Genomic DNA, 24,006 nt, shown 5'->3' with positions numbered 1-24,006 from the left:
TGTCTCCAAAATTGACGTTTTCCTTTGAAAATTACAAAAAAAATAAAATGGTGAACCCTATTTTTTATTACATATTCCGATGTAACTCGATTCAAAGTACATGTATGCCAAACAATTTTGGAAATCGGGAGATATGCCATTCGGTATTGTGTTACCTTAAGGGGCAACTATTTCCTTTTCCAACTACGTGCGAAACCAACTCGCAACTATTCAGCGAGCATGGTCCTAACATGCACTCCTGGTCAGCATTTTTATTAGATTTAATGGTAACAGTTATTTCTGAGTTTGGCGGAACTGTGATGGTTTGTTTTCTGCAAACTTGCTGAGTTGAAATCTCGTTTCCACTGTTAACAAATGCCGCATTTATCACTTTATCACTGCGCTAAGTGTGCCCAAAATATCTAGCCTAAGTATAACATCGTCTGTTAATGGCTCTTTGCACACATCCCATTGTATGTTTACTCTATAGCTAGTAATGTCGAGAGTCGTTTTTTATAATCTTCCCAATAACAAGCTGTTAACATAAACTACGTAGCGTTACGGTCTCCAAATCTCCATTTCTGCCGAAATTAATTTCTCAGTTATCATTGCACAGTGTCCACAATCATGCTCACATTCTGGTCATGTAGAGTAACTCGTACTGCTAAGCTCTTTCAAATGGTTCGTCTAATGGCAATATTGGACGAGGCCCCGTGTGCCTCTGTTCGATTTTGTGATGAGGTGATGTTTCATGGCCGATAGACTTTGGAATCGTGCGTTGGCCTGCTGGCCCGACATTTTGCTGTGTAAAGATTCCATTGTTAGGTTGCACTTTGATTTGCTCCGTATTTGGTGAAGGTGACCGTTGTCTGAAATAACCGGGATTTCTGGAGTTTGTCGATGGAGATGATAACCGTTGTCTTTAGGGACTATATGATCTCTAGCTTAGTGAGGTGTTGTGTTGCTGATCGATAGGCATTAAGCTTGGGTGTATTTTTATCTGTGGATTTACCGCGATTGTATTGCTCAGGAAATCTTCCACGTGCATATTGATCAGGTGATCTTCCACTAAACTGGTGATCGTCCATGATAATCAGATCAGAAGAACCGAGGTTACATTGATCGGCCAATCCACGGTTATGCTGATTAGTTGAAAGCATAACATCAGCTAGTTTTGTGACAATTTGTGTGAGGTTATGCATCTCATTATCCAATGGACTGCTCATATTTTCTTTATCGGTCGGTGATACTGCGCCATCAGCAAAGTAGACTTGTCGATGGTCATAATTGGCACTGTTTGATTCATATATCGCAATCTAGTTTGCTATTGAGGTTTTCAATTGTTTTAACGCCTTGTTGAATGTTTCTGGGTTCCTCTCTATTATGATTATCGCTGTACCCATATGTTGACTATTTGATTTATTATGTCTGTTTATTTCACGCATCATTGTAAATATAACGGAATTTGATTAGACTGTCGTACATAGTGAGAAGTTTAACGCTATGAACATGATGAAACCAGGATTAATCCACCATTTTCTACATTTGAAAATGCCTGTACCAAGTCAGGTATATGACAGTTGTTGTCAATTATTTTTTGATGGGTTTTGTCATTTGATTTTGCCAAGATTAGGGACTTTTCGATTTGATTTTCTTCCGAGTTCAGTATTTTTGTGATCTTACTGTTTACATGCCATGAAGAATCTTTTTCTTTACATCCTCGGTCGACTGCTTTGGTTCCAATCTGGTTTGATCGTCTTTCTTTCTGAAGCGCTGCTCCAATGGGGTTTTTATGGCCTTGGAATCATCATGTTTCTTTACCTTGCGAGCATACTCAAAGCCAACATCGACCTGGCAATCTGGGGCCTACACACATTTTTCCTGTTTCCCATTGTCATCATCCGGCAGTTCGTTCAAATTGTTAAATGAACGCCTCCCAATTGAAGGATCCTCTTCAATTGAGTTTTTGCATTTTTGGGAGCTGTGGGCTTCGGCTGCGGTCCCTTGCACCAAGATGTTCTTGCCATCGGGTATTTTCTCTCTAAAATGAGAAGTCTGAAGAAGAGCTGTTGCCACACTCTTTTCGTTTCCTCTGCCCTTTCCTGGATCGGTCAGTGGAGTCAGCTTGTTGTTATGGGAAGCCTGTTAGAACTCCAGGAGCTGGCGAGGTTGTCATAATTGGAGTGATAAAGGTGGGATTTGCCATTGACTCGACGGGATGATACCGTAAGTAGGCACTGCATTCAGCATTGGAGAAACTTGATAGGATCCACTTGCAGTCAATTTTTTCTGTAATGGTGTGCTTCTCTGAACCAAATATTATTGGCTTACAGTAGATGGTAAATGTGCATAAGAAGACACATAAGCCTTTTGCTGGTATCCTTGATTAGTACTAGAGGTTTACAGTATGTTCTTATATGTAGACTGTCGTTGAATAGTTTGAACTGTCTCATGCAGGGCCAAGGGCCCTGACATAGGAATTTTGACTTAAGGTGAAGACATCTTCAACAGAGTTGGCGCGGTTGATGATTCATGCGGACTACAATTGGGGAAAGACCCAAGGCATGGATTTTGTTGTGTATTTTTGACAAACTTGCGTTGTACTGGCTACTGTTTAAATGATGTGTTCATTGCAGGAATTTAAACTTCTTTATTTCGATTGTCCACTAATTATTTACAACAGATGCCAGTTGTTGGAAGGTACCCTGCTGTTCAAATACACTTTTAAATTGAACTGTGTCTCCTTCCTCAGTTGTTATCAGTTTGTCAATTCGTCTCACCACAACACGGAATATCTTATTAGTCTGACCATCAATTCCGCCAAGCAATTACCACTAGCCTTGTGGTCTATCCTGGCTTCAGACTGCTGAAGTTGCTGAGATATTGCTCCCATCCGTTAGTTATTAATATTCTTTGCCTCTTTCTGTCTAGCTTGAATCGTAATGAGACCAATACATATTTTATCAATTCGGGCTTCGCTCTGTTTTATTTTGCGGTAAATCTCAGCTGTTCTTTGAGCATTAGATCTGGTAAAAATTCTTGGTTCAATTGTTTAAAAGTCATTTCTGAGCTGTCCTCTGTTAAAGCGTCTTCAGCTGTGGGTTTCTCCATTTCCTCAAGTGATTCAGTTTCTACCATTTCAAAGTTCTTGTCCTTGTTGTCCTCCTTTCCTGCCATTTCACTGATATGTGTTTAAATGATTCTCAATTCACAGTATAGTATCTCAAATTGCAAAATATTGCGACTAAAGAAATAACATAGGCACTGAATAATATCTAAAGGCAGATAAATCCCAAATCACAGCTTTCATGTGTGACCCAAGATAACAGATAGTGCAGCTTTTAATGAAAGCTACTACTGCAGCTTTTTATGAAAGCTACAACTTTGTGTATGAAAAGGCAAGCCAAGCAATATAAAAAAGGACAGAACTGGGACAGATGCTAAATGACACTATACATCAATAAAATGCTTATATTCAGGTCAATTCTCAATAATGAATATTTGCATATTTTTCAAGGCGGCCATTTTGAAAATAGCCGCCATTTTGTATTTCAAAGATAGATCAAAACAAAATCTTGCTAAGTACACCAAGTCATTTAAATATGTTGATTTTTGGGGCTTTCAGCATCAAATCCACTGTGGTTTGTACAATACTGGAAATTATTTTAGAACGCACGGCAGCCATCTTGAAATAAGCCGCCATATTGAATTTTGACGGTGGGTCCATAGCTAATACTGCTCAGTACACAAAAAATGTACCATCATGCAAAAATTTGTGCTTTCCTCATTATTTGAGCAATTTTTTCACCGATCCGGCCGGACTAAATGTTGAATGTTTCGAATAAAATATTAAACAGAGACAAAAGATACCCAAAGGGACATTCAAACGTCACGGGAAAAAAATCGACTCAAAGACAAAACAACAGTTCACAAAACACATCATAGAAATAGAAATTTTGGGGAATGCGGACCCCATCAAAATTAGAGTTGATCTCATTAGCTCCGTAAGAGTACGCAGATCTTGTTCCACATGTGGCACTCGTCTAATTACAGCTTTAACCTTTATCACTTTGTCAAACGAGAACCTTCTAAAGTTAGCTATACGGAATCTTTTTTGCGTAATTTCATTGTTGAAGGCCGTTGGTGACTCACAATTGTAATCATCCCTACACCCTTTAGTATATTGGGGATAGTTGTCTCCGTAGAAATCATATTACTTTTGTGATTTCTATACGTCTTTGAACAGTGGTACCTATTTTTTTGTATAATTCGAATTCCGGAAATCCTACTGAAAATATTTACCACTTATTAATTAACTTGTTGATTAAAACCAAACTTATTGCAGAACTGTTGTAATCGGAAATACGTATACCTGTCATATACGTTATATTGATAATATCAGCACTTTAAGAAAAACAAACGATGTATATTCAAGAGGTTACTTGGTACAAATACAGTAACAAAACAAATAAAACAAGACTATATTAAAAGTTATGTAAACATAGCGAGCAAAAGGAAGAGCTTGTAAAAAACTCTTTTAAGCACGTACGTTAAATTCAAAAAGGAAAGTCCCTAATCAAATGGCAAAATCAAAAGCTCATGCAAATCAAGCAAATGAAAAACAACAATTATAGACCTGACTTGGTACAGGCATTTTCATTTCTAGAAAAATGTGGATTAAACCTGGTTTTAAACCTAGCTTAACTTCAGGGAAACACACTAGGAATTAATTGGAATTGATTTAAAAGTATCTTCAGCCTTATACTCCTAAAAAGAATTCGCAAATAGCTTTAATATTCTATTTTCTTTTTGAAAGACATGTATGCATCGTTTTCTAATTAAAATGTAAGTAAAAAATATTGCAAGTCTGCACTGAAAAATATTATATAAAATTGACAAAGGTCTAATCTAGTTATAGTAATGCTACATTATTTAACTAATCAATAACGTCCATTAACAAAAGATGTCGTTTATTATTAAAATACTCGGTCAACTTTCATTTTTTATATAACAAGCATAAGTTATTTTCAATTGAAAATACTTGTGGAATCGAATAATACAGATAAATACATTTTGTAAATACACTTACTACTCAATACAATATGCACGCAACCGATTTAAGTTTATACTCACCGACTTTTGGAAAATTTAATTGTATAGCAAATTTATATTAGTAAGGGAGATAACAGTTTACGTTGTTATGGTTATGTTTTCAATCAATCATTATAATTGATATAAGGTATAATGTACTTACACCTGCTACGATAGAGCTTTTCGGATCATATGATGAAATGATCATCCACTATTCTACTAAAGCATATGTGAGAGGAAGCTTATCCATGAACTACTAATTACTTTGTTTTTACTTAATATTGATATAATTGCATAATCATGAACACTGTGCATATGGTTTGCTTTTGTGAGTTGCTTTTAACACTAAATATTGTTGGCGAGGAAGACTGGCATATGGTATTCAAAGTAGCAACAGGGGGTAGGCATATTTAACGTTTTGAACATATATGTACTATTGCTTTTTTTAACATAGATAAATTAAATTTAAAAAAAAAGATAATAATTATAATACGAGGAGAGTTAGTTGCAATTTTATCTTTGAATAAATTAAGATCAACCTAATTTGATTTTAATATATTTTTTTAAGTAATGATTTTTTTTAACAAAACAGTAAACAGTAAATGATTTAAGTTTCATTGTTAGTACTTCGATACTGACATGATTTTTACACCAAAACAAATCTTAAATTGTCCGGTCACAAATTAATGAAGTATTAAGAAACGGAGGTTTCATCTTCTTAATTGACCCCAAACTGATTGCCGACTATTTGTAAGTTCTTTTTAGTCATATAGCTAGCTCTTTGTCTTATCTGGCTCTTAAATATCCTTTGTTGTCAAACATTGTGATTTTTCTGTAAATCCAGAAAAGTTCCTGTGACGCATGCAATTTATAAAGTTTTGTTTGGTTAAGTATGTCTGATATCTGAAACATTAAAGTAAATATTGAAAGGATATTGGATGTCGTAAACGCTACTCTTTTTATACTGTATTTGTTCATATTTAATGAGCTAGTATTAATCCACAACTCGTTGATCGCCTCGTTTCCATGCAATGGTGATACTTCATTATATACATTATTTACATCAGGCATTGTTTGTCACCTAAAGATTCAACTCCTTAAATTTTGAATTGTAATTCACCATTTTTGTTTATTCCAAAAAGAAACCTCAACAAAAGAACTAGTCTAACCCTATGTCAAATCAAGACTGAAAATGTAGTTGCCCTTTTTGTGAAATGTTTAATATTAATAGAAAAATTCATTTCTGAATGCCAATGATCAAGCAGAAGTCCGTGTATTATACATATAATTTAACGTATCTACAGGTACACTATCGACACCATGTTAAGTTTCAGCCAAGGTTAGAATATAGATGTGTGTCTACATGCATGAAACATAGACAAAAAATTCAAATAGTTTGTGACTATATAGAAGCACATGCAAATCGACAAATTATTCTCTACGTTCATTGTTTAAAGAGCGTCTTTATTAGAACAAAATGTCTCGTAAGAAGAAAAGGTTTTACGCATACATTTGCTCCTAAATTGTTCTTTCTATTTCATTAGAAGTCAAACAAATATATGAATTTAACAGATATTTGTTACGGTGGATCATTCATTATTATAACCATTCATTAAAATCATTAGATATCTTATCAATAATGTATTTGCTTTTTCTAATTATTCAATGGATTTTATGTTTATTATAAGTACAACAAGATAAACACGGCGAATTAACCTTTTGAGCAAGTTAAAGTTTGTTCATAATACTTTGATAATTATGTGATCTTGCCCTATTTTCCTTTTTAATTTTTTAAAGATAGAAATGCATGCAGTATATCCATTTGTTGATCCTTACGATCGTGGACTCTGTCTAGTATAAAAGTCACATAAAATGTAATTACATGTTTCACATCAAACATCATTAAAAACAGCACCAATATTGTCATATTGACTTCTACTTTATTTAATTTTTTTATATAAGATATTTCTAGCATAGAAAAACACACAAGGCTTCTGTTGAAACTAAGTTCAAATTCGACTGGTAGTAGAATTTTCAATTATTACCAGTTCTTATATGATAGTAACTACTAGAATAACAACGTTTTTACTTATATGTCTCATTTTTGTCAGATTTTTCATTGAAAAATATAATGTGGTCCAAAACAATTTAATGATAATTGTGTTCCTCTTTTTTTTCTACATCTTTAAAAAAAAGTAGGATGTTTTGGTATAAACCAAACTTGAATGTATTAGTGGATAAACATGAACATTTTTGACTCTCTAACATAACTTACTTAGCTGGTTGAAAGCTATATTTCAAGTGAGCTTTAGGAATTCCCATGCATATAAGTATATGCAAATGTTCCAAATCTTGCAACTACAATCCCATTTCCCAGAATATGCCTTACCAACTTAGACTTATTATCGAGTTCGCACTATCACGAGCTACACGAACGACGCCACATGTGGAACATGATTTGCGTATCTTTCCAGAATACCTAAGATCACCCATAATTTTGGGTACGGTTCGTTGATATCATATACCAGTAATACTTTACATGTTTCATTGAGTTCAGTCTTCAGTATTGCAACACAAGTCATCAGGATAGGTCTTAATTGTATGTATTAACATGAAGATGTCGTATGATTGCTAATGACACAACTCTTCAAAAGAGACATAATGACACCGAAATAAGCATTCGTAGGTCACCCGTACGGCCTTCAACAATGAACAAAGACAAAACTGCATAGCCATCTATAAAAGGTGCCGAAATGAAAAATGTAAACTTATTCAAACGACAACCAGATGGTCCGCAGGGCGCAGCTTTATACGACCACTGAGGTCGAACCCTGAGCAGTTGGGGCAAGTATGGACACAACATTTAAGCTTGATACAGCTCTGAATTTGGATTGTGATTAAACAGTTGACACAACAAAGGTTTCTGACACAGAATGAATTTGGTTTAAGATTTAAACTTTAAAACTTTAAAAAAAAATTAAATTGGACATTTACCTATTATGGTCCAATATCCAAAATCTAAATACATGGTTAGATTCAGCATATCATAGAACCCCAAGAATTCAATTTTTGATGAAAGAATGTTCAATTTTAGACCCTTTAGACCTCAATGTGGACCAATGTGATAACCAGGCCCAAATATTAAAAATCTTAATACATTGTTAGATGAGGGTCTGGATGGGGGTCTGTTTTTCTGTAAACATTAAATGTTCTTCCCTTTTTTCTCTAATCTTCAAATAATTAACCCCTTTTTTCTCAAATCTTCAAAAAATTAACTCCTTTTTTCTCTTATCTTCATTTTTTTTGCCCGTTATTCTCTAATCTTCATTCTTTAAGGGCATTATTCTTTAATCATTTAACCCCATCCAAACCCTCTTAGATTCAGCATATTGATGAACCCGGCATATATTAATTTTTTGTTGAAATCAAACAAAGTTTACTTTTTGACCCTTTTGATCTTAATGTAGACCAATTTGAAAACAGGACCAACAATTAAGAATTTGAATACACGGTTAGATTTGGCAAATCAAGAACCCCAATAATTCATTTTTTGATGAAATCAAAAAAAGTTTTATTTTGGACCCTTTTGGCCCCTAATTCGTTTGGACCAAAACTCCCAAAACCAATCCAAACCTTCCCTTTGTGGTCATCAACCTTGTGTTAAAATTTCATAGATTTCTATTAATTTATACTAAAGTAATGTGCAAAAAACAAGAGAAATGCTTATTTGGGACCTGTTGTTGGCCCCTTTTCCCTAAACTATTGGGACTAAAACTCCCAAAATCTAACATTACCGTCCTTTTGTGGTCATATACCTTATGTTAAAATTTCATAGTTTTCTATTTACTTATACTAAAGTTATTGTGCGAAAACAGAGAAAAATGCTTATTTGGGCCCTTTTTAGTCCCTAATTCCTAAACTTTTGGGACCAAATCATCCGATATCAATCCCAATCTTCCTTTTATTGTCATAAACCTTGTGTTTAAATTCATAGTTTTCTGTTTACTTTTACTAAAGTTAGAGTGCGAAAACCAAATGTCTTCGGACGACGACGACGACGACGACGACGCCAACGTGATACCAATATGCGACCAAAAACATTTCAATTTTTGCGGTCGTATAAAAAGAACTCTTCAGATAACAATTATGATATATATCATTTTAAGCATTAGCACATGTATAATCATTTAATGGCCATTTTCTTGTATATGAAAAATTGATTTATTCATAATGTTGTGTGTATATTAACATGAAAAAGGGGTAATATTTTAAGGGAAATATTTGAGGTTTTCAAAGGGAAAACAAACAAGAAAGTGTTTATTTAATACATAAAAGTTTTTTACTGCACACATTTTATTTTCTTATCATTAAATAAATGTTTATTACTGCTGTTTTTTCTGTAATATTTCATGAAGAACTAGACACTTTGAATGGTTAGACTTATAACTGGAAGTTTGCGTTCGTTGGTGACATTTTTTTTGGGAGCATTTGAATACAAAACTGAGAAGAAAAGTACCACAATTAAAAGGGAAAGCAATAGATATAGTTCTTCATTGCATGTTTTTACCGGGTGTGAACAAAACTTTGCTGTAATAAATTATTTTTAATTTAACTTTCAATCAATTTTTCACACATTATGTTGTTAAAAAGTAACAATTAGAATTTCAAATAAAACTTCCTATTTTTTGTAGAATTTTTAAATAAATTGATTTTCATGAAATTCATAAAGTCTTCTCCTTTGTAGTTTTCAAGTTTTACAATGCTCCTAAGTGCCCAAGTCAGAAATAATTAATGGGCACATGTTTACATAATAAAATCTGTTCTATTCTATTCCATATTTTATGGGGTAATGTAAATATGTACATGTATATATAGCATTTGACTTGTGTAAACAAATGTTTTAACAATTACATTTTAAAAGAGTTCATAGTTTGGCCTTCTCAATTTGTTAAAGTGTATATTTTTAACTATGAAAATTGAAGAGTGTAGAATTTAACATTGTTTTGAACAATTGAACTTTTTGTGAGACCAGTAAATAGTTATAAAAATATGATTCCCCTTCACAGAACCCATATGAAAGCCTGTATGCAGGTGTGCACAGAAGAAAGATTATGTAGAGATAAGGCTAGTAAAACATTCTGAGAGGCCCAAATAACTTATCTTTCAGCTTTTAACCATTAACCATAAACCTATTTCAAAAGTGAAATCTACACCTAGGTGAACATGTGTGTCATGTGTGTTTCATTGAAACAAAGAATCTTCACTTTTTTCTGAATTAATTGTTCATTAGGCTTTAGAATTGCTCCCAATTATATCAATTGCAACATTAATACTAACCAATTTAAGATGAGTTTAATAAATGGATGCTAAAAAAGAAATTTATCTTAAATTTGATTTTTTTTTCTAAATCTGCAAGATGTTGGAATTCAGAATTGTGAAAATGAAAGAAGTTTTAGTCCCTATTCTTAAATTCTTAAATATCAAGTAGCGATAATAACTCTTTTCCATCAATGAACACCAAACTTAATTTTAACAAAATTGTACTAAGCCGACTTTTAACACGTTCTGCAAGTTGTAAACTAGAACTTTCCAACTTAACTTGTATGAATCGGGATTTATCCCTAAGCTAGATGCATCTATTCAATCAAAAATTTCAGTTTTTAAATCACAACAGACAAAATTTTGCAAATTGAACTTTTCGAATGCGGTCAACCTTAAACCAGATGCTCGCAGGGCACAGCTTTATACGACCACAGAGGTCGAACCCTTAACGGTTGGGGCCAGTATGGACACAAATTTCAAACTGGATACAGCTCTGAATTTGGATTGTGATAAATAGTTGACACATCATAGGTTTATGACACAGAATGAATGTGGTCTAATGAACTTAAAATGTTTTGTTTTTTTGTTTTTGGGCAATTCACTATGCTGTTGAATATTAATCCTTTGATATTTGAAGAAAGTTTTCTTTTTCATTTCTGAAATCTGAAATATGAAAAAATGAACCCCACCAATTTTTTTTCACCTCCCCCTTTCCCTTATTCCAAAAATGATCTCAAGTCAAATTTCTAAGGGAGTTTTCAACAATTACTACTCATTTTTTTAAAAATACATCATAAAATATAAAATGTCATGATTAAAGTTGATTTAACTACTATTCTGGACAAAGAAAGATAACTCCAATGCAACATTTTCTATTGGCAAATTTCCAATGAAGTTCATTAAAATAAAGTTTTTGGCAAATTTCCAATGGAATTTATTAATTATTAAGTTTTTGGCAAATTTTCAATATACATAATTTGGCTATTTATTTTAGGTATTATTAACATATAGCTCTTCAACGATTTTCGGTACTTATACATCTTCGGATTTCAAATGTTTGGCTTTGAGCGTTCCTGATGAAGGTAAATCCAGAAAAGCGCTTCGGACGCAATAAATTATAAAACGTGTTGTTTTCCATTTTATACATCACTGGGTCGATACCTCTGCTGGTGGACTATCAGTCCCCGAGGGTATCATCAGCTCAGTAGTCAGTGCTTCGGTACTGACATGATTTAACAAACTTTACTAAAATTGTCTGTTTATAAATTTTGTAATTATTATGAAACTAAGGTTTCAACTCCCTCAGGCAAAGTTGGCTTTAGATGAATTTGGCTATTTATTTTAGGTATTTTTAACATATAGCTCTTCAACGATTTTCGGTACTTATACATCTTCGGATTTCAAATGTTTGGCTTTGAGCGTTCCTGATGAAGGTAAATCCAGAAAAGCGCTTCGGACGCAATAAATTATAAAACGTGTTGTTTTCCATTTTAAGAGCAGTTTAGGTGAGATATTAAAATGAGTTTCAAATACCAACCTTACACTGGTTTTAAACTATGTTTTGTATTTTAGTTATTGTCCATTAACCTGGAAACCCTTCCCCCCCTTTTTTGCACCTTATTCCATAACGGTTTGAGCCATAACTCCCAAAGACAATTCTTACCATCCCTTTGTGGTATTTAAATATCCAAAATCTAAATACATGGTTAGATTCATCATATCAAAGAACCCCAATAATTCAATTTTTGATGAAATTCAAATAAAGTTCAATTTTGGACCCTTTAGACCTCCATGTGGACCAATTTGATAACCGGTCCTGAATATTAAAAATCTAAATACATGGTTAGCTTCAGCATATTGAAGAACACAATATATTCAATTTTTGTTGAAATCAAACAAAGTTTAATTTTGGACCCCGATTTGGACCAACTTGAAAACTGGTCCCATAATCCAAAAACTAAGTGCATTTTTAGATTCAGCATATCAAAGGACCCCAAGAATTCAATTTTTGTTGAAATCAAACTAAGTTTAATTTTGAACCCTTTGGACCTTAATATAGACCAATTTGAAAACGGGACCAAAAATTAAGAATCTAAATACACGGTTAGATTTGATATATCAAAGAACCCCAATAGTTCAATTTTTGATGAAATCAAACAAAGTTTAATTTTGGACCCTTTTGGTCCCTAATTCGTTGGGACTAAAACTCCCAAAATCAATCCCAACCTTCCTTTTGTGGTCATAGACCTTATGTTAAAATTTTATAGATTTCTAATAAAATTGAGAATGGAAATGGGGAATGTGTCAAAGAGACAACAACCCGACCATAGAAAAAACAACAGCAGAAGGTCACCAACAGGTCTCCAATGCAGCCAGACATTCCCGCACCCGGAGGCGTCCTTCAGCTGGCCCCTAAACAAATATATACTAGTTCAGTGATAATGAACGTTTACTTATACTAAAGTTATTGTGCGAAAACCAAGACAAATGCTTATTTGGGTCCCTTTTGGCCCCTTTTACCTAAATTGTTGGGACCAAAACTCCAAAGTTAATCCCAACCTTCCTTTTATGGTCATAAACCTTGTGTTTAAATTTCATAGATATCTATTTACTTTTACTAAAGTTAGAGTGCGAAAACCAAATGTCTTAGTGATACCAATATACGACCAAAATTTTTTTAATTTTTGCGGTCGTAGAAAAAAGTAAAATCACAAAAATACTGAACTTAGAGGAAGATCAATTGGGAAAGTCCATAATCACATGGCAAAATCAAATAACAAAACGCATCAAAAACAAATGGACAAAAACTGTCATATTACTGACTTGGTACAGGCATTTTCAAATGTAGAAAATGGTGGATTAAACCTGGTTTTATAGCGCTAACCCTCTCACTTTAATGACAGTCTCATCAATTTCCGATATTTTTACATTGATGCGTTAAATAAACAGACACAATAAAAAAAAAAGGGGGCTGTCATCTTACACCATCGTTATCAAGATAACTATCATTAATTAATGTCTTGATTACTTACACCAATGTGACAAATTTTCTTCGTAATGGGTACGACTCAAACATCTGATTTGCAAGAGCATTTTAGTATATGCTATTAAACCACTTATTAAACGCCTCTTTGGTTTCTGCAATTTCAAGCATTAACAGCTACCTCATAACGGATATGACAATACCACGGGTCGTAGGAAAATAGCCCATAATACTTGAATTACTCAATCTTGAAGTTCCGATAAACTCACAACATGTATGAAGGCTATAATAATTTCGGCTATCAGAAAATGAATTTTATTGCACACTTTTTTTTATTTTTGTAAAAAAAACATGGACCGAATTGTGAGACTACATATCTCATTAATGAGTGCTACCTGAATTAGTATGTTAATCATTTATCTATCTATTTGATATATTAATCAGGTCCTGGAAATGTGTATGACCTCTACACTGGCGACAGTGTTTTGAATGTTGACAACGCACAAGCACAGTCTCTAACGCAACCAATCCAAGAACATTTCAAATCGGAAATTGTTAATAAATGGACTTCAGTCGGAATTGTTCAGGTACATGTTATATATAGTATTAACACATTTGACTTTTCTACACTTTACACAAGTATTCCACTTTCCAAACTAAAAGACAAATTGAAAGAGTTGATATTGCTTTGTTTCATAAAAAAAGAATGGTCAACGTAGATACAAGTATCTTGTCTCAAGGAGGGATAAATCCTACCTTGTAAAGGATCACTCTGATTCAAACAAAAAATTCTCTGAAACTGACATTATCAAGATGCTTGAATCTTTGATTGACAACATATGTGTTACGTTCGGAGGACGTGTTTTTCAACAGACTGTCGGCATTCTCCAATTAGAACCATCTATGCCCTCTTCTTGCCGACTTGTTTCTTTATTATTTTGAGGCTGAATTCATACAGGAACTTCTTCCGTTAAATAGATGATGTTCTCTCATTAAATAATTCAATTCAAAATTTGGTGACTATGTTGAACACATCTATACCATCGAAATAGAGATAAAAGATACAACAGATACAGTTAAGTCAGTTGAAATAAAAACTTCACGACAAAAGAGATCATTTCAGCTTTCCAATTGAGAACTTTCCATTTCTAAGTAGCAACAATCCAGTAGCACCTTCATACGGGGTATATATCTTCCAATATATACGATATTCCCATGCTTGTGTTTCCTATCATGAATTTCTTGATAGAGGGTAGTTGCTCACAAGGAAGCTATCAAACAAAGAGTTCCAAATGGTGAAGTTGAAATAATCCCTTCGTCAATTTTACAGACGACATCACGAGTTGGTTGACCCTTATGGAATACTCGTTTCACACGTAATATCGGATATATTCCTTACTTCGTAACTACAAACCCCTACCCTTTCATGAATGTGACCAAGCGATTTATACTATTTACCGGATTTGTTATAACATGAGCAACACGACGAGTGTCAATTTTGGAGCAGGATCTGCTTACCCTTCCAGAGCACATGAGATCACCCCTAGTTTTTGGTGGGTTTAATGTTGCTTAATCTTTAGTTTTCTATGTTGTGTCATGTGTACTATTGTGTGTCTGTTTGTCTTTTTCATTTTTAGCCATGGCGTTGTCAGTTTATTTTCGATTTACGAGTCTTACTGTCCCTCTGGTATTGCTCATGTAGCAGTATCAAATATATGAAATAATAAGATCGATGCACCAACACACATTAAACTTGAAAAATAGAAAAAAATGAAATGATATGTTTGAAATGGAACATTAAATGTTGCCTTTATAAACAGTTTTGCAAGATATACAGATGTTTCACAAAACTATTTCATATCTTTGAAAACATATAAGCTCATACAAATTGTGTCCGAGAGAAATGGGAAGTTCTTAAAACATACTTCTTACATAACAACACAAATGTTCAACTTAGTATTTTTTTCAATTTTCATTTTAACTTTTAATTTTAAAATTTAGTCCATACACATCTATATTTCTAGTACGTTTGAAAGTGTAAACGCCAAGCATATACACTATATTTGTGTTTCACGATATGTCGAAGTTATACAAAATGGTGCACATTAAGGGAATACGATACAGAAAGGGGTGGTTTTGGTGTGTTTTATGTTGCTCAGTCTTTAGTTGTGTGTGTTATTTCAGGTATACGGACTGTTATTTGTTGGTTTTTTTTTTAATTTTGGTCTTGGTGTGGCAAGTTTATTTTAGAATAAATAAGAAATATTTCAAACGGATGAGTTTTGTATTTGTATGGTTTATTTAGGCTTTCAATTTTGCCTTTTGATGAGGGACTTCCCATTTTGACTTTTAATTTTGGTCTTGGTGTTGCCAGTTTATTTTTGAATAAATAAGAAATATTTCAAACGGATGAGTCTTTTATTCTTATGTTTTATTTAGGCTTTCAATTTTGCCATTTGATGAGGGACTTCCCATTTTGACCTTTCTTTCGAGTTCGTTTTTTTTTATATTTTAACCTTTCGAAAGTGTACTTTTACCTTTGAGGAGGTCCCTTTCAAGACTTTTTTTTTCTAAATGAAAGACAATGCCGTAAGTTTTTGAGAACTTATACAAAAATTAATTACATCAATTTGCATTTATTCTGTCAATTTGCTTTAATTCTATCAATTTATACTAAGCATATCAATTTGAATTTTTCAATTATTCAATAAATATATGATTTTTGAAAAAAGGTTCGATTGGCCATCCACAAAAATGGAACAGAGGTTGCATACTTCCTATTTGACGGAAAAGAAAGTAACAAGACTGACTGGTTTCACAAAGAACGATTACAAAACTCAAGCTATTCAGATCTACAGAATTCAACAAGCAATGTACCAACGAATTTCTTCTCAATTTATGGGTATGTCTATGTATCGCAAAAAAAAACAACGATCATGTTTTTCATTTCAGTGAAATTTTTAAAGCGTATCAATATGAAGATTGACTACAGACCAAAACTATGTTGTTTTAGTTCAAAATGCCACAAGTTATAACATAGTCTCAAAAAAGACATGAGTATTCGATTTAATATGATTTGTGAAATGTATACATAACTATTGGTTCGCATTTTCAAACCTGCTGAATATTGTTCTATTTATCTTTCTAGCGCAAACGATCATATTTTCTTATTTTATTTGCGAATTTATTAAGGTTTATCATATGGTATACTATTGAAAGTATTACAATGTATCTACTCAATTGAGAACTCTAAATGTTGAATCCGTAATGTAATCCATATCTGCAGATGCCAATAAACGCAAATTCTAATCGAAATGTGTTATTAGTAAATCCGAGTGTTCCCTTTCACAGGTAGTAAGGTCGTCATATTGAGGAGCGTTTATTATAGTGATTTTGTCATAGTTTGGTTAAGATGGTCATGGATAAGTTATGTCACTTCCCAAAACATTTGCCTCAGTTCTTTTAAAAAGAGCAAGTGAAAAGCAAATTTAATGTTTGAATCTATATTGTAAGTCAAACTATCTAAATTGAAATTGATTTTTTTAAGAAATTAACGCAGGATAACCAAAATATCCAAATTGGTATGGTTTGGTTAAGAGATTGACATGGTTCAGTTAAGAGTCTAGAAATTCGTCATGGTTTTGGCTACATCTGTCATGGTTTAGATGCAAACAAATTCAATTTTTTTGCACCTTAATATTGATAGTTTGTTGGAAGGCAGTTGTGAAAAGTTAAAGTAACACAATTAACTAATTGATTAAAGAGAAAGAAAGGCCTTTTAACCATATTTGGTGGGCGTAAACGGCAAATCTGACATTTATATATTTTTGTACCCCGCGTATCATAGTTTTTTAGTAATATATTTGGCTAGTTCGAAAATCAGTGCCGATCATTTATTGGTAAAAGAGTTATGCCCCTTGCTGGTCAATTTATTTTAAAAGAATTGTGTTCCTTAGAAATATAATTATATGGAGAACTGCATTTTAAGCGCTCTCAAATGTACAATTCATACAAGAATTTTATGAAAGTTAAATCATAGGTTGATATCAGCAATGTTTTTATCTACTATCTAACTGTTACGTTTTGCAACTCTAAGTAGACGTCATTAATCATTTCTCACGATAATTATCCCCGACAGAGTCCACCTACTTAGAAATGATACCGTCCTTGATACAATAACTCAACTATAAAATTAAATAAAAGATATCGAGGTTACACCATCAGTCTTCAAACATTCACGGAACAAAATGTTAACCCGAACAAAGTTTAAACTTATTTATCTAGTAAACTGTAAAATTAATTTCATAGTGTGAATTTTAAATGTATTTAAGATCGCAAGTTCGAATTAGAAATAGGTCCACAATGTCTATTTTAACGAACGAATAAAAATGATTATGTTTTTTTTTTTCATATTGTCTAAGTGCATTATGCAGTACCACTCAACTCGTTCAATCATTTTTTTTGTATGCCATAAAGTTCCGATAATATCAGAAAATAGCTCGATCGGTCTACTAGTACTCAGTGTGAACAAATTATTCAATAAATGTGAATGAAAAATTCAATGATACACGTACTGTTGTGCTTAGTACAAGTACATTTAAACTGTGTACATTTCTCATTCCTGACCCGACAAGGCGAGAAATCACAGACAATAAGATGAATATTGATAGCAGTATTCCATCCTGAAATTAATAAAAGAAACTTTTTGTCTTATATAATTATTTTGTTCTTTCTATTAGTTGTTATTGGCTTGGAATATACTCATAGATCAGTACTTTCTTTGGTGTTTTTGTTATTTGTTTACTTTGCTCTGTATTGATCTGATTAGTCAAGTTCTTTTATACTATCTTTTATAGTGTGTTGTGCTGTAACTTGTATGCCCAGATTAACTGTTTGGGAGCCCGCAAACAATTAAACCACGTCATATTCTGTATGAATTCTACAGTCTGTGATGAACTGGCTTTCGTTTTTTCCTGTATATCATATTAATTTCTTGCTTATTGTTTTCAACATAGGTCAGGCTGTAAGTTTTCTTATTTGAATTGCTTTATCTTTAATTTTTTCTGAGCTTTTAATTATTTGCTAAGAGGTATGAGTTTTGTTAATTGTTGAAGCCCGCACGGTGACCGAACATATACGTCATTCGGTCTAGGGTGCAAAGTTGTCTCATTGAAAATCATACTGTATTTACTAATGTATATTACTATATGCTTTCTAAGGTCAAAGTGTATTCCAGCTTTTAAAGATGCATCAAAATATTACTCTTGTGATCTCTTATACGTGCTTCTTCCTATATATATATTGTTCTATAAGTATGATAATTATAATGATAATATCTTAGCTTTACTGTAGACGACTTATTTTCACGAGCGGTGTAGTTTTGCGAGTAGAAGATCAACGTTAATATATAAAACTCAGATCTACTCGTCTAGGAACAAAACAACAACATATAAAAATATCGACACTACTAGTATATTGAAGTAGTTCAAAATAGGATAGAATGTATCAGCGAAAATATTGATTTTTAGTATTTTAATAGTTGTACATTATGTCTGTTTATTTTGATCGTAACATTTCCATCATTCACGACAGAAATTTCATAACTGAACCATGTCGAACATGAACTAAAGCATGACAATAATGAACCAAACCATGACACCGAATTTTCTGTAATCTTAAATTGTGTTCAAATGTAGGTTTTTTTTAGGAATAATTGACTGCAGGTTTATACCATAACGAAATATGGGATGTAACAGACAGTAAAGAAACAACTTTACTTTATGCATTAGAAACGAACAATTATAAATTTCGATATACACAAGCATTATTCTCTGTCAAATTATAATTTTATAATGATAACATTAATGTACTAATATATAAGCAATACACAAAGATACATACCAGCTTGAATTTATATTCAGATGTTCCTTTAGCGAAAAATCCGAATGCTTATATTGTCTCATTAAATATCAATAAAAACTCTTAACACAACCATGTCTAACTTAAGCAAACTATGACAAAATCACTATACTTAACGCCCCTCGATATGACCACTTTACTACCCGTGCCTTTAATGCATTCAAGAATTTCTTCGGTAATCTTTGGTTTTAGATTAAATGGGGTAATTAAAACTGATGACATCTACAAAAGCCATTGCATTTACATGAGATATTGACCATATTATGCATATTGACGTATATGATCTGCAATCTGCTTTTCAGATTCAAAGTGTTCATAAGCTCATTCAATATTTGATGAATTTATACGAGCATATTAGCATTTAAATCTCTCGTTATTTTATCAAGGCAGACATTTCGAATGCTTATCTAACTGATCCATGAAGATTTCACACAGGGGATTTCCTGCACTACATAATCTATAAATTGCATAGACAAATACTTAATACCTAGGGTTTAAGTCTAACCAAAGTAATTCCCCATTATTCAATATTGATACTAACACTCTTTAGCAGTTAATTCTCTGCAACATATACCATCACAATGCTAACGTTACGCAATTTCTGACGTTCCGGATTGGCTCGTAATAATAATCAAGAATGCATATTGGCTTTATAAAGTACGAATGTCTAAATGAATTAATGTGTTGCAAATTATGCAGGAATCTAATTGATAAAGTTGTGTACCGGTAAGTGATCAATTTTGTAATTAACTATATTTCTAATTCATATGAATAAGCAAAAACAAATTATTACACAGATTTAAAAAGAACCATTGTGTTATTTGTAACCAAAATATGTATATATATTTTTTTTATGTGCTTGTTATTATTACGATTATTTATTCAATATTGCATTGGATGCTAAATATTCCATCTATTGGCTTTCATTATCTCTTTATATATGGTTTACGAATACTGTAAAACAATTTATTTTCGCGGATACTTTATTTCGCGTTTTGCCCTTGATAGACCACTTCACGGCAATTTAATTTCGCGATTTTCTGACTAACTTGATGAAAGTCGGAAAAATAAATCGCTCTCGAAAATAATTTGGTTTACAGTATTGTAATTAACCATGGTTAGACATTCGTTATTCATCAATCTACACTTGTTACCGTATATACACTGGACGTGAAAATATATAAGCAAGGAAACCCAACTGATGTCACTGGTGGAGCAGGAAATGCACCGAACTACGCAAATAATCAAACTTTGCTGGTTACAATATAGATTTGTAAATAGAGTTTTGGGACATAGATTTCTAGTTATTTAAAATTGAGTTTAATCCAACAGACAAATGTACTTTCTGCAATGGTGATAATGATAAAATTGAGCACATATTTTAGACATGCATATAATGCCTTGGTTATATATTTTATGAAAAAAGGTATATTCATACTCACAAGACGAAACCAAACTGACATTTTCATGGTAAAAAAAGGAAAAACTACGAATAGACAAATAACAGTTAACAAAACACAACATAGAAAAAGCCAACCTCAAAACAAATCCTTATAAAGTCATACTCATTAGTGTTATCAATATATATCATGCCTGTGGGATCAGTCCCATTGAGAAGCATCAGCTAGCATTTTCTGCTTTTCTAAAAGGGTGTAAATATGAGTTTTTATCCAAAGTACATACTGAAATTCATTCAAGCTCTTCATATTGTTGGACATCGTCAATTATCTAGGTTGTATTTTGTTAAATCAAACGAAACTAGCACTATTAGTAATCATCTAGTAAGCGGCCATTTTGGTGTTCGAAGAATTGCTTTTTTTTTATTTCGAAAGGCAGTATAATAATCCCCACTACTACTATAGTTACGGTTACTTTTCATTTGTATGTACTAACATGTTCATATAAATCATGATAATGTATGAATTTATGATTAATTTTATTTTTTTATACAGATTTCAAGGATTTCTGAACATTTATAGGAGTTTTTATATAAACTCGGTGTGGGGTGGTTGTACAATTGACGCAGGCTGGCTAATGATTTATGACACACAAAGTGCTGCAGGATGTCCTTGGGAACAATATTACCTTTTAGATAAGCCAGCAATAATATATAGTCCCATATCAACTCGTGTGCGCTATTCACAGAGTGAGTTTAAATGTATCAGAATAAATATATTGTATGTTATTACATGTATTATGATAGTACAAATATTCGAAAGGATATTTCGATTACACTGAACAAGTAAGTGGGTGATACCATTATAACGTCTACATACGACTGTAATCGAATTGGAAATATATTTATAGAAATAACAATTCTAATATCTTTTTTTCTGTAGTACTAGTAATTTCAAACTTTAATTATGACATCCTTTTATGACAGATAAAAAGGCTACATTTTAGACATTTGGCGGCATTACTTTTAGAATCAGGATACAAGAGAGTGGCGAATGATATCAGAGGGACTTTCAAACTCATAGATCGAAAATATACTGACAACTCCATGACCAAAAAAGAAAAAGACAAAAAGACAAATAATGGTACACAATACACAGCATAATAAACTAAAGACTATGCAACATGAACCCCACCACAACCTCAGGGTAATCACAGGTGCTCCGAAATGGTATTCCCAGAAGATCATGATTCACATGTGGCACCTATCTCGTTGCTCGTGTTATTAAAAACTCGGTTTATAGATAAATTCGGTAGGTAACATTCATGAAAAGGGAAGGGATTGTAGTTAAAACATAAGGAACATTTCCGATATCATCTGTACAACAGCTATTCCATAACTATCAACCAACTCGTGATGGCGTCCATAAAAAAATTACGAAGGATTATGTCAACTTCACCATTTGGCTTACTTGATTTATTAGCTTACGTGTGAGCATCAACCCACTTTCAGGGAAATAATGATAGGAAATACAATCCCATGAATATTGTTTTAACTTTGAGATATGTACTCCGTATACATGAGCTGCTGGAATGTTGATACATAGAAATAGAAAGTTTACAATTGGAAAGCTGAAATCATTTATTTCGTCATGAACTTTTGTTTTCAACCGACCCTCATTGTCAATCTATAGATGTAAGTCAAGATATGAGGCAGATTTCACTGAATCTGTTGTATACGTTATCTCTTGTTCGATGAGATAGATGCGTTCAACATGGTCACAACATTTTGTTTAGTTTGAGAACTTCATCTTTATAGTGAAATGAAGAGTTAATGGATATTGGTAACTTCGTTTCTTTCTTCCTTATAAGTTTCTGTATGAAGTCAGCTTCAAAAGAATAAAGGAACAAGTCAGCAAAAAAAGGGGCACAATTGGTTCTCATGGGAATTCCGATTGTTTGTTGAAAAACACGTCCTCCAAACGTGACAAATATGTTGTCAATCAAGAAATCAAACATCTTGATAGTGTCAGTTTCAGAGAATTTTTTGTTAGAATCAGAGTTTTTTTCCTAAGGCAAGTTAATAGTGTTGTCAAATCGTACACTTTTGCGTAACAGGTTACTCGGATAAACATTCGACCGATTAACCGGTTAACCGGTATTTAAAGTTGATGTTTGAAGGCCTTATCTATAGTACCCTACATATAGATATAAGAAATGTGGTATACGTGTCAATATGACAACCTTCCATCCAAGTCATAAAGTTACGTTTTTATAATACGATGAATTGAAGTTTTTCCTTTGGCCTTAAAAGGCTTATCTGTGAGGATTCATGACGAAGTTTGAGTTTTAATAATCAATTATGGCGTTTGTACTTACTCATTGTTACTTCAGATTGAAAAATAAAAAAAGCCTTCTTGATCTCGTAGAATTGAATGTCTGAAACAATTGATTCTTTTATTTTCTCCTGTTGTCTCCGAATATAATGTGTAGTGTTTCAATTTGAAATGATTAAGCATGTTACTCGAACTATCAAGTATACATTGGTTACATTTACAATTTTTTAGTTAGCCTTTCTTTTAAAGTATGACAAAGCCTTGCACAACAGAGGTTGCACACTGGATATAGGTTTACTCAATATTAGATTAAAAATGAAAGAATGAAGTAAATCATAAAATTTAATTGTATTACTGATTTAAAGTCACTGTTCAAAAAACATGTATACTGATTATGTTTCCTCAAGATCTTGCCCCGAGCTAACAGACAAGTTCTAATTAATTTTATGTTTTTTTGGATTAACAATAGCAATCGATATACTGGACAATTGACTTAATTACCACGACGACATTTTTTTGAAATAAAACATAACTATTTAATGATGTCAATACGAATTTATACTTAATCTATTAAAATTGAAAAAAAGAGTCCGGTTAACCGGTTAGCGTTTTTCGTATTCGGTATTCGGTCGTTCAAACGGTTAACCGGTTAACCGTTGACAACACTACAAGTTAACTGTATCTACGTTGGCCATTATTTCTAATGAAACAAAACAATACCAACTCTTTCAGTTTGTCTTTTTGTTTGGAATGAGGAATATTTGTGTAAAGTGTAGAAAAGTCAATTCTTTAATACTTTTGCAAAATGAAATAGTTTTAGATTGTACATGTTCTATGTAGATCTTTGGAATTTTTTGTTTATGATCCACTTCCACATCCGATTCACGCCACCTCTAGAATAATCAGTTTTACAATAACTTTGCAGTTCGGCTTTGATTGCTGATAAATAAAATTCATAAATCGATTTAGAAAAAAACAAAT

The 24,006-nt window shown here is 32.6% G+C and overlaps 1 protein-coding gene across 1 annotated transcript; it reads left to right on the top strand.

Moving 5' to 3' along the window:
- Positions 1 to 230: 230 nt before the first annotated feature.
- Positions 231 to 21,639, top strand: LOC143084215 (uncharacterized). The gene is made up of 4 exons (XM_076260626.1): positions 231 to 302; positions 16,108 to 16,277; positions 21,247 to 21,394; positions 21,634 to 21,639. Exons 1-4 carry the CDS (start codon positions 231 to 233, stop codon positions 21,637 to 21,639), a joined length of 396 nt encoding a protein of 131 aa, XP_076116741.1.
- The last annotated feature ends 2,367 nt before the right edge of the window (positions 21,640 to 24,006 follow it).

The sequence above is a fragment of the Mytilus galloprovincialis genome, chromosome 7 (genome assembly GCF_965363235.1).
Source record: "Mytilus galloprovincialis chromosome 7, xbMytGall1.hap1.1, whole genome shotgun sequence".
NCBI lineage: Eukaryota > Metazoa > Mollusca > Bivalvia > Mytilida > Mytilidae > Mytilus > Mytilus galloprovincialis.
Note: the sequence above shows the minus strand (reverse complement) of the source record. Positions and strands in the feature narration are given on the sequence as shown.